At 40.7% G+C, this 12,345-nt stretch overlaps 1 protein-coding gene across 12 annotated transcripts in view; it reads left to right on the forward strand.

The window, feature by feature from the left end:
• The window catches only part of ULK4 (unc-51 like kinase 4), a 518,222-nt gene that overhangs the window by 80,228 nt on the left and 425,649 nt on the right, over nt 1-12,345 (forward strand). For all 12 annotated transcript variants that reach the window (XR_016394710.1, XM_089919133.1, XM_022563634.3 and 9 more), the window contains one exon: nt 10,303-10,410. Coding sequence is in view for 11 of the 12 variants with exons in the window: in XM_089919133.1 (XP_089775259.1) it covers nt 10,303-10,410 (108 nt within the window). In the remaining variant the exon portion in view is untranslated. The remainder of the gene's footprint in view (nt 1-10,302; nt 10,411-12,345) is intronic.

Genomic DNA, 12,345 nt, shown 5'->3' on the forward strand with positions numbered 1-12,345 from the left:
TTTTGACCTCATTAATTAAAGGCCATCATTAAGGCCACATTTCAGTTGGTCAAGCTAGGAAACTCCCAGGTGTTTGAACCTCTGGCCTCCAAGGTGAGAGGCATTGTGACTGTGAGCTGCAGACCTGCTTTTTTTTAAAAATTAATTTATTTTGTTTATTTTTGGCTGCATTGGGTCTTTGTTGCTGAGCGCGAGCTTTCTCTAGTTGCGGTGAGAGGGGGCTACTCTTCGTTGTGGTGCGCGGGCTTCTCATTGCGGTGGCTTCTCTTGTTGTGGAGCAGGGCTCTAGGCGTGTGGGCTTCAGTAGTTGTGGCACATGGGCTCAGTAGTTGTGGCTCACGGGCTCTAGAGCGCAGGCTCGGTAGTTGCGGCGCACGGGCTTAGTTGCCCCTCGGCATGTGGGATCTTCCCGGACCAGGGCTCGAACCCCTGTCCCCTGTATTAGCAGGTGGATCCTTAACCCCTGTACCACCAGGGAAGCCCTGCAGACCTGCTTTTTTTTGATTCTCAGGGAAGATTTTTTTTTTTCCCCACCGTTTCATTCAGTACCAAGGTCTTGAGGTTCCTTACTGCCCTCTCTTGCAGGCTGGTTCACTTCTTATTCGTACATCCTTGGGGTACCAACATAATGTGAATGGTTTCCTGTGTGATAGCACACCATGGGTAAGCCCTAGAGTTTGTGTCTTGTTCCATTTCAAAAGGTCATTTCAAGGTCACAAAGATTCACCCACACGCCTGCAGGGTTAAAGTGTCTTGAATGCTTACCTATTTCTTTATTTTCTTGTTTTCTCTCTGTTTGAATATTTTTTAAGTTTCTGTCTTTGAGATTTCCTTAATTTCTTGCCAGTTCAGCTATGCATTTTGTAAGGATATTTGAAAATATTTTATCTGGCATTTTACAATTACTTTCCATGGGAGGAATCTTTAGGATATTTTGTCTGCCATCTGCCAGAAATGGACAAAAGAATTTTAATGATTAATCAGGTTTTGAACTACAGATTTATTACAGAGTTATTGCAGTTTGACATTGAATTTCTTAACCTGTATAGCAAGATTTCTCAGTATACTTCTCATTCACAGCTTTTCTGGTGATTGGTGCTTTGCGACACTGGTGTCAGTTCCATGATATAAATGTTCACGGCAGATCTTAGCTGCCGCACAAATGATCTTGTACCCTAAGATATGGGTGCAGCAGTTTAATGACTTGTTTTGTCAGTGATTCTTTTAAAATGGGAAAACTTCATCATTCCTATGTATCATTAGAGTGGTCTCTGTGAATTGGATGATTAGCGCTGTGTCTCAGTCAGGATATGACTAGCTAAAGATATGGTAATGGAGACCATCAAAATCTCAGAGGCTTCAAATTCTCTTGCTGCAGGCCTAGGTGGCTCTGAGGGCAGCTGCCCTCAGCATTCCAGGCTGCTTCCAGCTCACGTGGCATCTCCATTCAGCAGGATGCTTTCATGTTTCCTGGGGCAGGGGAATAGAGTAGGGAAAATTGCACGTAGGTGTACATACATCATTTCTACCCAGCCAGTTGGTCAGAACTACTCACAGGCCCCACCCAACTCCAGGGGAGCTGGGAAGTATTTTTGTGTGTCCAGGAAGGGATGGGAACTGGGCGGCGCAAGTACTGTTTACTGCTTTTGCAGGTTGACTCTGCCTAACTTAAGCATAAAGGGTATTTATTAGGGGAAATGAGCAAGGTCAGAGACTCCAAGAGGAGGTCTGGAACAGTCAGGACCTGGGAGCTCCAGAGGGCCTTTGGAGCAGGACCCTCTTGGAGTCTTGCTTGGGACCATTGCTAGAAGGAATGAGTGAACTTCAGCTGTTCCTTTATTCTCTGTCACCCGACTCAAGGTTCAGATTTCTGAGCAAGAGCCTTGGCTGTGGGAGGAAAGATGTTTCTGAAGGGAGCCAGGGGCCCTTGCAGGTTCCATGTTTGGAGGGCTTCCCACACAGTGCCTGCTTTGTCATCCCACAGACCAAGCACAGTACAGGAGAGGTATTTCTTCAAAAGGAAGTTGGGTGATGTTAGGAAGAGCGATTGGGTGACTGTTGACCAAAAAAATGACACATTCTTTTGCAGTTGGAATTTGTTGACATCTAATTAAAAGAAAAAATCCAGGAACTTGATAAAGTTTGTGTACCTACTACTTCCAAACTTTTTCTACGGCTGTAAAAGACTGAGAAATTTACTATGCGTTTTATTTGCTTTTCCTGACAGTTCATAATCTTTAAGAGAAAAAAATCCACCAGTTACAGGTTGTTTGTTTACATTTAGGCCTTGATAGGGAAGTGACAAGATAGCAGTCCTTACTTCTCCCTGATTATTTACTTTTAGGAGTTCGATGCCATGTAGTTACCCAATTAACATGCAGAGAATTAGGGATTAAAGTTTACATCCATAGACGCTATTTTTTTTAAACATCTTTATTGGAGTATAATTGCTTTACAATGTTGTTAGTTTCTGCTGTAAAACAAAGAGAATCAGCTATATGTATACATATATCCCCATATCCCCTCCCTCTTGCGTCTCCCTCCCACCCTCCCTATCCCACCCCTCGAGGTGGTCGCAAAGCACTGAGCTGATCTCCCTGTGCTATGCAGCTGCTTCCCACTAGCTATCTATTTTACATTTGGTAGTGTAGATATGCCAGCGCTACTCTCTCACTTTGTCACAGCTTACCCTTCCCTCTCCCCGTGTCCTCAAGTCCATTCTCTACGTCTGTGTCTTTACTCCTGTCCTGCCCCTGGGTTCGTAAGAACCATCTTTTTTTTTAGATTCCGTATATATGCGTTAGCATACGGTATTAGTTTTTCTCTTTCTGTCTTACTTCACTCTGTATGACAGACCCTAGGTCCATCCACCTCACTACAAATAACTCAGTTTCGTTTATTTTTATGGCTGAGTAATATTCCATTGTATATATGTGCCACATCTTCTTTATCCGTTCATCTGTCGATGGACACTTAGGTTGCTTCCATGTCCTGGCTATTGTAAATAGAGCTGCAATGAAAATTGTGGTACATGAGTCTTTTTGAATTATGGTTTTCTCAGGGTATATGCCCAGTAGTGGGATTGCTGGGTCGTATGGTAGTTCTATTTTTAGTTTTTTAAGGAACCTCCATACTGTTCTCCATAGTGGCTGCATCAATTTACATTCCCACCAACAGTGCAAGAGGATTCCCTTTTCTCCACACCCTCTCCAGCATTTATTGTTTGTAGATTTTTTGATGATGGCCATTCTGACCGGTGTGAGGTGATACCTCATTGTAGTTTTGATTTGCATTTCTCTAATGATTAGTGATGTTGAGCATCCTTTCATGTGTTTGTTGGCAATCTGTATGTCTTCTTTGGAGAAATGTCTGTTTAGGTCTTCTGCGCATTTTTGGATTGGGTTGTTTTTTTTTGACATTGAGCTGCATGAGCTGCTTGTATATTTTGGAGATTAATCCTTTGTCAGCTGCTTCATTTGCAAATATTTTCTCCCATTCTGAGGGTTGTCTTTTCGTATAGACGCTAATGTTAAAACTTTGATGTCCAGACATCACCAAGGAGAACTTCTTAGTGTTGCCACATTGCAACAACATTTTTAATTATTAGATACAGAATTTTTTTTTCTTCCAACAGGTTTACCATCTTTCTGTTCCTGCCTCTTCAGCCTTCTCCTATCTGTCTAGTGTGTTTTCTCTCTCTCAAACTTTTTAAACCAACACTTGTGAAAATGAGAACTTGAAGTTTCAAGTCTACAGATCTGAAATGCAATACCCAAAGAAATCTAAGATTTCATAAAATTGAAGAAAGAATTATGGGCTCCCCCTTTATGTGCCCAAGCTGTGTTTGGGACATTGAAAGTGGTGTTCTAAGAAAGAAAAGGGCTGGGCAGAGTGGTATCAATTGGAATTCTCTGTTCCTTTGAGATTGTGGAATGCCTCTTACTTCAGGGATTGGGGAGGAATACTGAATAGTATCTAATTTAGAAGACTACGTTGTTGTGATGGCTGCTGCTTTATCTCCCTTTGGGAATAGTTGTATAGGGTTTCAAAAATGTCCCTTTGGCCTGGAGTTTAATTCAGTTTCTGTTTGTAGCTGTTAATTGTATACCTGTTAACATGGACATTTAAAAACTATAATTTGAGAGTCAAGAGCAAGCAAACTCTTTCTGCAAGTTCAGAATATTAGTTTTATAACTGCAGAACTTCTTACTTCTTGATCTTCCTGTCTTTCTGCCTAAGAGACTCAGTCCAGGGTATGTGAGATTGAAGCACATTTGACCTTTTAATGTCAATCTGATGATTTCAGATAAAGCCAAAAGAGGCCTGGCTTCACTTTGTCAGAGTTGTTGTAAAATGGGTTTTGATTTCAAAATAGTTTAGGAAATAGCATTACAATCTTAAATTATTACTAGAAATAAGCAACCCATCATGCCCGTGGTCGCAGAAGGATAGTTTCTATTAGGGTAATAGAACCAGTGATGGTGTAGATATGCCTCAAAGCATAATGATACTAGAAATAAGAGTCCCCCCACCAACCCCCTCATTTTCCTTAGGTTTTCCAAAAATGCACACAATAGTAGCACAATACTTGAATATCCCATTTTTTATCTCTTTGAGTTTCAATGTTAGAAGGCCAGGCAAATTTTTTTTTTATAAATTTATTTTTGGTTGCACTGGGTCTTTGTTACTATGCAAGGGCTTTCTCTAGTTGCAGAGAGCGGGGGCTACTCTTCGTTGCGGTGTGTGGGCTTCTCTTGTTGCGGAGCACAGGCTTCAGTAGTTGTGGCACGCGGACTCAGTAGTTGTGGCGCACAGGCTTAGTTGCTCCTCAGCATGTGGGATCTTCCTGGACCAGGGCTCAAACCCATGTCCCCTGCATTGGCAGGTGGATTTTTTTTTTTTTTTTTTTTTTTTTTGCGGTACGCGGGCCTCTCACTGTTGTGGCCTCTCCCGTTGCGGAGCACAGGCTCCGGACGCACAGGCCCAGCGGCCATGGCTCACGGACCCAGCCTCTCTGCGGCATGTGGGATCTTCCCGGACCGGGGCATGAACCCACGTCCCCTGCATCGGCAGGCGGACTCTCAACCACTGCGCCACCAGGGAAGCCCACAGTTTTCCTTTTTAGTATTAATATTTCTTTAAATTTTTATAGAACAAGTGGAAAATCTATGCAAATAACATTGCAGGGAAACATTATTTGTTGTGTATTGTTTAGTGGTATCCAAAGTTAATTTTTGCAAGTGAGATGTCATGTTGCTGTGGCATTACTGGCATAGATTATATGATGTTTGTCAATTTACAGGACACCGAGCTCCAAAGCAATTTCTTTTATGCTGGAGGCAGTTCAGTTTTATCTCTTTAAGGGTCTGCAGCATTAAAATGTTTTTAATTTCCTGTGATGCTTACTGATACAAAATGCCGGTGGATGATAAAATGGAGAAAGGCTATATGTCCCTGCTATGAATTTTGTGAAGCAGAAAGTTGGATCTGGATTTTGAATTTGGTATGAGGTTGACTTGAAAAGAAGTAAACCTTTTAGTCTGAGATAATTGTAGATTCACATGCAGTTGTAAGAAATAGTACAGAGAGACACTGGGTATACTTCATCCAGTTTTCCCCGATAGTGACATCTTGGAGAACTATCGTGCAATATCACAGCCAGAATATTGACGCTGAGATAGTTAATGAAGAGAACAGTTTCATCCCCACAAGGATCACCCTTATTGCCCTTTATAACCACACCCTCTTCTCTCTGTCTCATGCCCCTCCTTCCAACCCCTGGCGACCACTAATCTGTTCTCCAGTTCTGTACTTCTGTCATTTTGAGGATGTATGAATGGAATTGTGTGGTCTGTAACCTTTCAGAGTTGGCTTCTTTTCACTTAACGTAATTCTCTGGCTATTCATCCTGGTTGTTGCACGTGTTAACAGTTTGTTACTTTTTCTTTTATGATTTTTTTTGACGTGGACCATTTTTAAAGTCTTTACTGAACCTGTTACAACATTGCTTCTGTTTTATGTCACGGCCCTCTGGCTGCGAGCCATGTGGGACCCCAGCTCCCCGACCGGGGATTGAACCCGCACCCCCTGCATTGGTAGGCAAAGTCCCAACCGCTAGACTGCCAGGGAAGTCCCAACAGTGTGTTACTTTTTATTGCTTAATAGTATTCCTTAGTATGGCTGTACCACGGTTTATTTAACCATTTACCTGATGAAAGATACCTGGATCATTTCCAGTTTGGTTAGTTACAAATAAAGCTGTTGTAAAATTGATGTACAGATTTGTGTGTGGATGAAAGTCTTCATTTCTCTGGGATAAATGCTGATGAGTTTCTGGGTTCTCTGGTAAGCTGCATGTTCAGTGGTTCATTTGTGTTGTAGAGAAACTGCCGAACTACCTGTACCATTTTACATCCCCACCTGCAATGGTATGAGTGATCCAGTTTCTCTCCATCCTCAGCAGCAGGTGGCGGTGTCACTCTTTTATTTTTGCGATTCTGATAGGTGTGTAGTGATGTCTCATTGTGGTTTTAATTTGCATTTCCCTGATAGCCAGTGATGTTGAACATCTTTTCATTTGCTTATCTGCCAGTTGTATAGCTTCTTTGGTACAATGTCTCTGTGCTTTTGGTATCAGATCTACTCTTTACCTAGATTCTGAAGACTTTATCTTATTTTTTTACTACTAGTTTTCTGTTTTACATTTAAATCCATGATCCATTTTGAGTTGATATTTTGTATAAAGTGTCAGATGACTTAGGTTGATGTTTCCTTTTTGTTTTTCCTGTGGAGAGCCATTTGCTCCAGCAACATTTCTTGAAAAGATTGACTTCCCTCTGTTGTATTGCCTTTGCACCTTTGTCAAAAGTCAGTGGGCCATACTTGTATGGAGCTAGTTCTGGATTCTCTGTTCTGGTCCGTTGATCCGAGTGCCTGTTTCTCTGACAATGCCACACAGTCTTGATTACTGTAGCTGTATAATAAGTCTTGAAATCAGGTGGAACAGTTTCAACCACCATATTCTCCTTTTTCAAAATTGTTTTGGCTCTTCTGACACTTCTGCTTTCCACATGAACTGTAGGATAATCTTATTGATATCTACCAAAAAAATCTTGCTAGGATTTTGATAGGAATTTCAATAAACCAAGCTGTCAGTTTGGGGGAAATTGACATCTTTACCGTGAGTCTTACTATATATGAACATAGTATATCTCCTTTTTGTATTCATTTATGAGATGGTTAGTCAGGAGCCGCCACAAGAGGAGAGAGAGGAGAGGCTCAGGAAAATAAAGTTTATTATGTTTACAGGTCCTAGAGACAGGCATGGCATACAGGGCCATATGGAAAAACCCCAAGGTAGTCAGGAGGCAGAAAAGGGGAGGGCTTAAGCCATAGCCTTTATTGGGGTTTGCACGGGAAAGGCGAGGCAGGATAAACACCTTAGAATTGGCTAGTCTGAATAATTTCAGCAGGCTTTGGGCTATAGGAAGAGTCTCTCGTTGCGTGGTACCTGGTCCTGGGATGATGAAGGGGAAGAATATTGCCTCCTGAGGTATAAGGGCCAGATAGAGGAGGTATGGCTCTGGATTGGCGAGTTTGCATATTAAAGACATGATCTCCTGGGCCTTTGCTACCTCTAAGAATTGGCTGGCCCTGGGAGGGTAGGGTCATTCTCTCCCCAGCCAGAAAGGTTTTTTTTAAGATGTCAAAGCATCATATTGTACAGAAAATAAAATACACAGACACACACACACACGCACACACACACAAATACATGTTTTCATTTATTTAGCTTGTCTTTGATTTTTGAAAAAACGACATTGTTTATATTTATATTATGCATAACTTTATCAGCCTAGTGGTGTCATCGTTTTACCCATTCAGGTGAAGTACAGAAAACTTATCTCCCTTTTCAACATTTAACCTCCCTCATTTTTATATAGTTGTCTTAAATATATCCTCTAAATACATTTAGAACCAAATCAAGCATTTTCCTAACATTTACTTCAACCATCCAACATAATTTAGAAAACTTAATAGGAGGCGGAAAGCCTATTGTATTTACCTGTATTTTTGCCTACCATGTTTTTGCTTCCTTCCTGATTTTCCAAGGTTCTTTTTTTTTTCTTTTTTTTAATAATGTCCTTTCTCTTTAGAACACTTCCTTTATCTGTTCTTTTATGATAGGTATGCTGGTGACAAATTGCTGTTTTTGTAGGTGAAAAGAAAAGGCTGAACATTGTTAATTTCAGATGGGTTCAAGGTAATACTAGTGGATGATCAGTACGGGTTGAAAGAAAAGGAAAACTGTGTGTAGAAGTGACCTGCAAGGGCTAAAGTGATGTATATGATTCCTTTTTCCTCCTCAACCACTTTATATGGGGGATTCACTGTGTGTAAGGCAGTGGGTGGTGGGAGTTACACAAGGTGGTATCCGTGTACAGGGGAATACTACTCAGCAACGAAAAAGAATGGACTATGTATAAACATAACAACGTGGAAGAATCTCAAATGCATTATGCTAAGTGAAAGAAGCCAGACAAATAAGAATACATAGTATATGATTCCATTAACGTAAACTCTAGAAAATGCCAACTAATGACAGAAAGTAAATCAGTGGGAGGAGAGAAAGGTAGTGAAATTGAGGGATAACCAAGGGAACTTGAGGAAACACTTGGGGGTGTTGCTGTGTTGATTGTGGTGGTGATTTCACTGGGACGTGCGTATGTCAAACATATCTAATTGCACACTTTAAATATACGCAGCTCTGGAAATTCCCTGGCGGTCCAGTGGTTAGGAGTCGGCACTTTTACTGCCGTGGCCCTGGGTTCAATCCCTGGTCAGGGAACTAAGATCCTGCAAGCCTCACGGATGGCCAAAAAAAATGCAGCACATTGTAGGTCAGTTGTAACTCAATAAAGCTGTTCAGAAAAACCCACATCAACAAGTGTTCCTCCCATGCATGACTGTTGTGCAGCTCCCTGATGTGCAACTCCAACTTGTCCACACTCTTGTTTTACAATACGGGACCAGTGATTACAGGCTGGGATGTTGTAGCATCGTCAAATTGCTCTGAAAGTTTTTAAGTGCTCAGTTTCAGGTTTTAAACTTTTTAATTTTTTAAAAAATTTATTTTTTGTTTATTTATTTTTGGCTGCATTGGGTCTTCATTGCTGCGCACGGGTTTTTTTCTCTAGTTGTGGTGAGCGAGGACTACTCTTCGTTGCGGTGCGCGGGCTTCTCATTGCCGTGGCTTCTCTTGTTGCGGAGCACGGGCTCTAGGTGTGCGGGCTCAGTAGTTGTGGCTCACAGGCTTAGTTGCTCCGTGGCATGTGGGATCTTCCCAGACCAGTGCTTGAACCCGTGTCCCCTGCATTGACAGGCGGATTCTTAACCACTGCTCCAACAGGGCAGCCTTAATTAGTTTTTAAAGTGAGATATAATTGACATATAACATTGTATTAGTTTTAGCTGTACGACCTAATGTTTTGATATATGTTCAATTTAAAAAGTTATATCTTGTCACAGTAAGAAATCATCTTGTTTGTGCAGCATGTTTTCAGTTGCACGCACTGTTTCGGAGCAATGCTTCACACTATTTATACGCAGTTTTTTCCCATCTCATTCTGTATGTATCATTCTGAAACCGTTGTACCCTGCTTCATGGTCACAGTATCATTTGATTAGCCTGTGTTCTGGGGTATACATCCTGGCATGGAGCACATGGGATTTTCTCAGTGTGAGTCCTAGGAAATTAACTAGATCTGATAAAACATGCTGCCGGATTTCAAAGTGGATTATAGTGGGATGTTGGTATAATGTTGCCCCACTTGTATTTTTGAAGGAATCATTTAAAAGTTTCATGCAGTGTAAGAATTTTTCCAACTGGGGTGCGCTGGAGCATCCCAGGGATCTGGCATGGGAAAATCTGTGTTCAGGTTCTGGTTTCCAAGTGGACTGGATGGCATGGGGGCAAGCTGCTGCAACTCTCTCAGCCTAGGTTTTTTGGCTTTAAAGATAGAGCAACGGTTCCCTCACAGAAGATTGGCGATATAGTGAAAATGCTTGGTACCTGATAAGTGCTGTAAGTCGGTAAGTTTATTTCACTGGGTGTATTTGTATCTTCGTCTGGGAGAGTTACTGTTTTTTCCCTTCAGGAATAAGGCCCGTATATTGAAAATAATTTGGAAACCAGTTCTTAAAAATGCAGGGTGAATTTTGTAGAGTGTCTTGCCTGTTACATATAGGCTAAAGAACCAAGAGATACACATGAAATAATATACTTTTTCCCTCTCTTTTCAGGCAGTTACTCTCTTAACCGAATTAATTAGGGAAAACTTCAGGAACAGCAAATTAAAACAGTGCCTTTTACCAACCCTGGGGGAGCTGATCTATCTTATAGCCACCCAGGTAAGATTGTCTGGTTAACTCTGTTGTTCTTTGATGTGTTCTGACATATCATGGCGGATATCAAAATCAAAGTTTTTTGATTTTGCCCCTTTGAGCACACCTAAGGAATTTAGGAAAATTTTTACCTCTGGAGGAGAGAGGCTCTCAGTGTCTTTCTGACTCTTCTTCTATCTCTCCTTGTCTGTCTTCCCTCTCCCCCAGTGCCTCTTTTTCTTTAAAGTGTAGGAGATTCTAAGGCTGTATTTTAAAACCAGTGGACCAGAGTCCCCGAAGTACTTCCTAGGTTGCTGCCATCTTTGACTCCTTCATGCAAGAGGGTCCTGTTGGTTCTCCCAGTGTAAAAGCGCCATTATTATTTAAAACACTATGTGTAAATATAGCTCTTAACATGGCATGAGAATTTGTGACTGCAGAATTTGACCTCTTATATTTGGGAATATACTGAATAGATATAGATAAATTATGAGTTATTCATTTCATGTGATGCTCTGAGTGTTTTAATGAGCACCAGTAAGTTACAAGTTAATCAAAAGTTCTCTCCTTGTACTTACGTTTTGCTTCTAGAACTTGCTTAAATGTTATATAACCTGAGTATCCTTAGTATCTAAATTGACTTTCTGGATGATCATCATTTTAAGGCAATTAACTTAATTACTATAAAACATCAGTATTTAAAATCATTTAGTTCCATGCGTAGTATTGATAGCCTGTACCGCAAATCTCACCTCCTTAGTCTTCGTTTTCATAAATGTCTTGGCTATTCCTGGCCCTTTACATGTCAGAATAAATTTTAGAATCAGATTGTCCAGTTCTGAAATCATCTTTTGAACCCTGCATTGACTCTACAGAAATACTGCTGTCTTTGTGATTTTGAGTCTCCTAATGCATGTTCGGGATTGTACTGCATCTATGAGGAAAGTATTACCACATTTATGATATGTTGTCCTTTAATGCACACAAAAATGGTGTTTTCATATATTTATATTAAAAGATTTTTCATTTAAGTCATTTAAATTATTGGGTTGGCCAAAAAGTTCGTCATCTTAACAGAAAAACCCAAATGAACTTTTTGGCCAACCCAATATATTTCACTCATAAAGCTTTTGTACATTTGGCTTGGTTGAGTTTATTCTCAGGTAATTTTATATTTTGAAGAGATAACACACTCATGAAACTAGAAAACTTGGAAGTATAGAAAGGTATACAGAGAAGGGTCTCTTTTCTATTTTTGTCCTCCATCTGTGTAGTTCCCCAATAAATAACCATTACGATTACTTTCTTATATTTACAGCATTAGTTTTGCACAAATGAGTGATTAGAAATGTAGATTCTTACTTTGTCTCATTTTATATAGCAAGTAGAGCAACATTTTTCACTTAATAGTTACACAGTATTAAAAACAGTGTATGGCGATACATACGCTGGAGCTATTTCTTAATAATTAATATGGATGTCTTTCTCAGTTAGTACTTAGAGCTCCCTCCCTCCTCCTCTTGCACTGGAACATTCTCTTGTGTGCTAAGTTTTGTGAAAGACAGTTTTCCTTGCAGTTCTTCGGGGGTGGGGCTGGAGAGTTTATATTGATTTTACTCTTACCTTGGGCCCTGGAGGCCTTGACATCAAAGCTCAAATTTACCAAGTTCTGCAGGCCCTCAGAATAAAAGCAAACTTCAGTGCTCTGTTTATCCCTTCATGCTTGCAGCTAATTTTTGGCTTGATTATTCTTTGTTTTCTTGTCAGCTCTCTGAGGCATTTTAAGGATACAGAATAAAACTGCTTTCCTTAGAAGAAAGGTCAGGTATGTCAGACCACAGGAAGTGTGGTCTGCCATCTTATCATGGGTGGGAGTCTAGTCCAGTTTTTTTTGGGGGGGGGGGCATGTGTCCCATTTTTTTTTTTTACCTTTCCCCCCAGCTTAATTGAGGTATAATTGGC

Source organism: Delphinapterus leucas, chromosome 10 (genome assembly GCF_059928025.1).
Source record: "Delphinapterus leucas isolate spDelLeu-1000000601 "Yukka" chromosome 10, BTC_Dleu_Yukka2, whole genome shotgun sequence".
NCBI classification, from domain to species: Eukaryota; Metazoa; Chordata; class Mammalia; order Artiodactyla; family Monodontidae; genus Delphinapterus; species Delphinapterus leucas.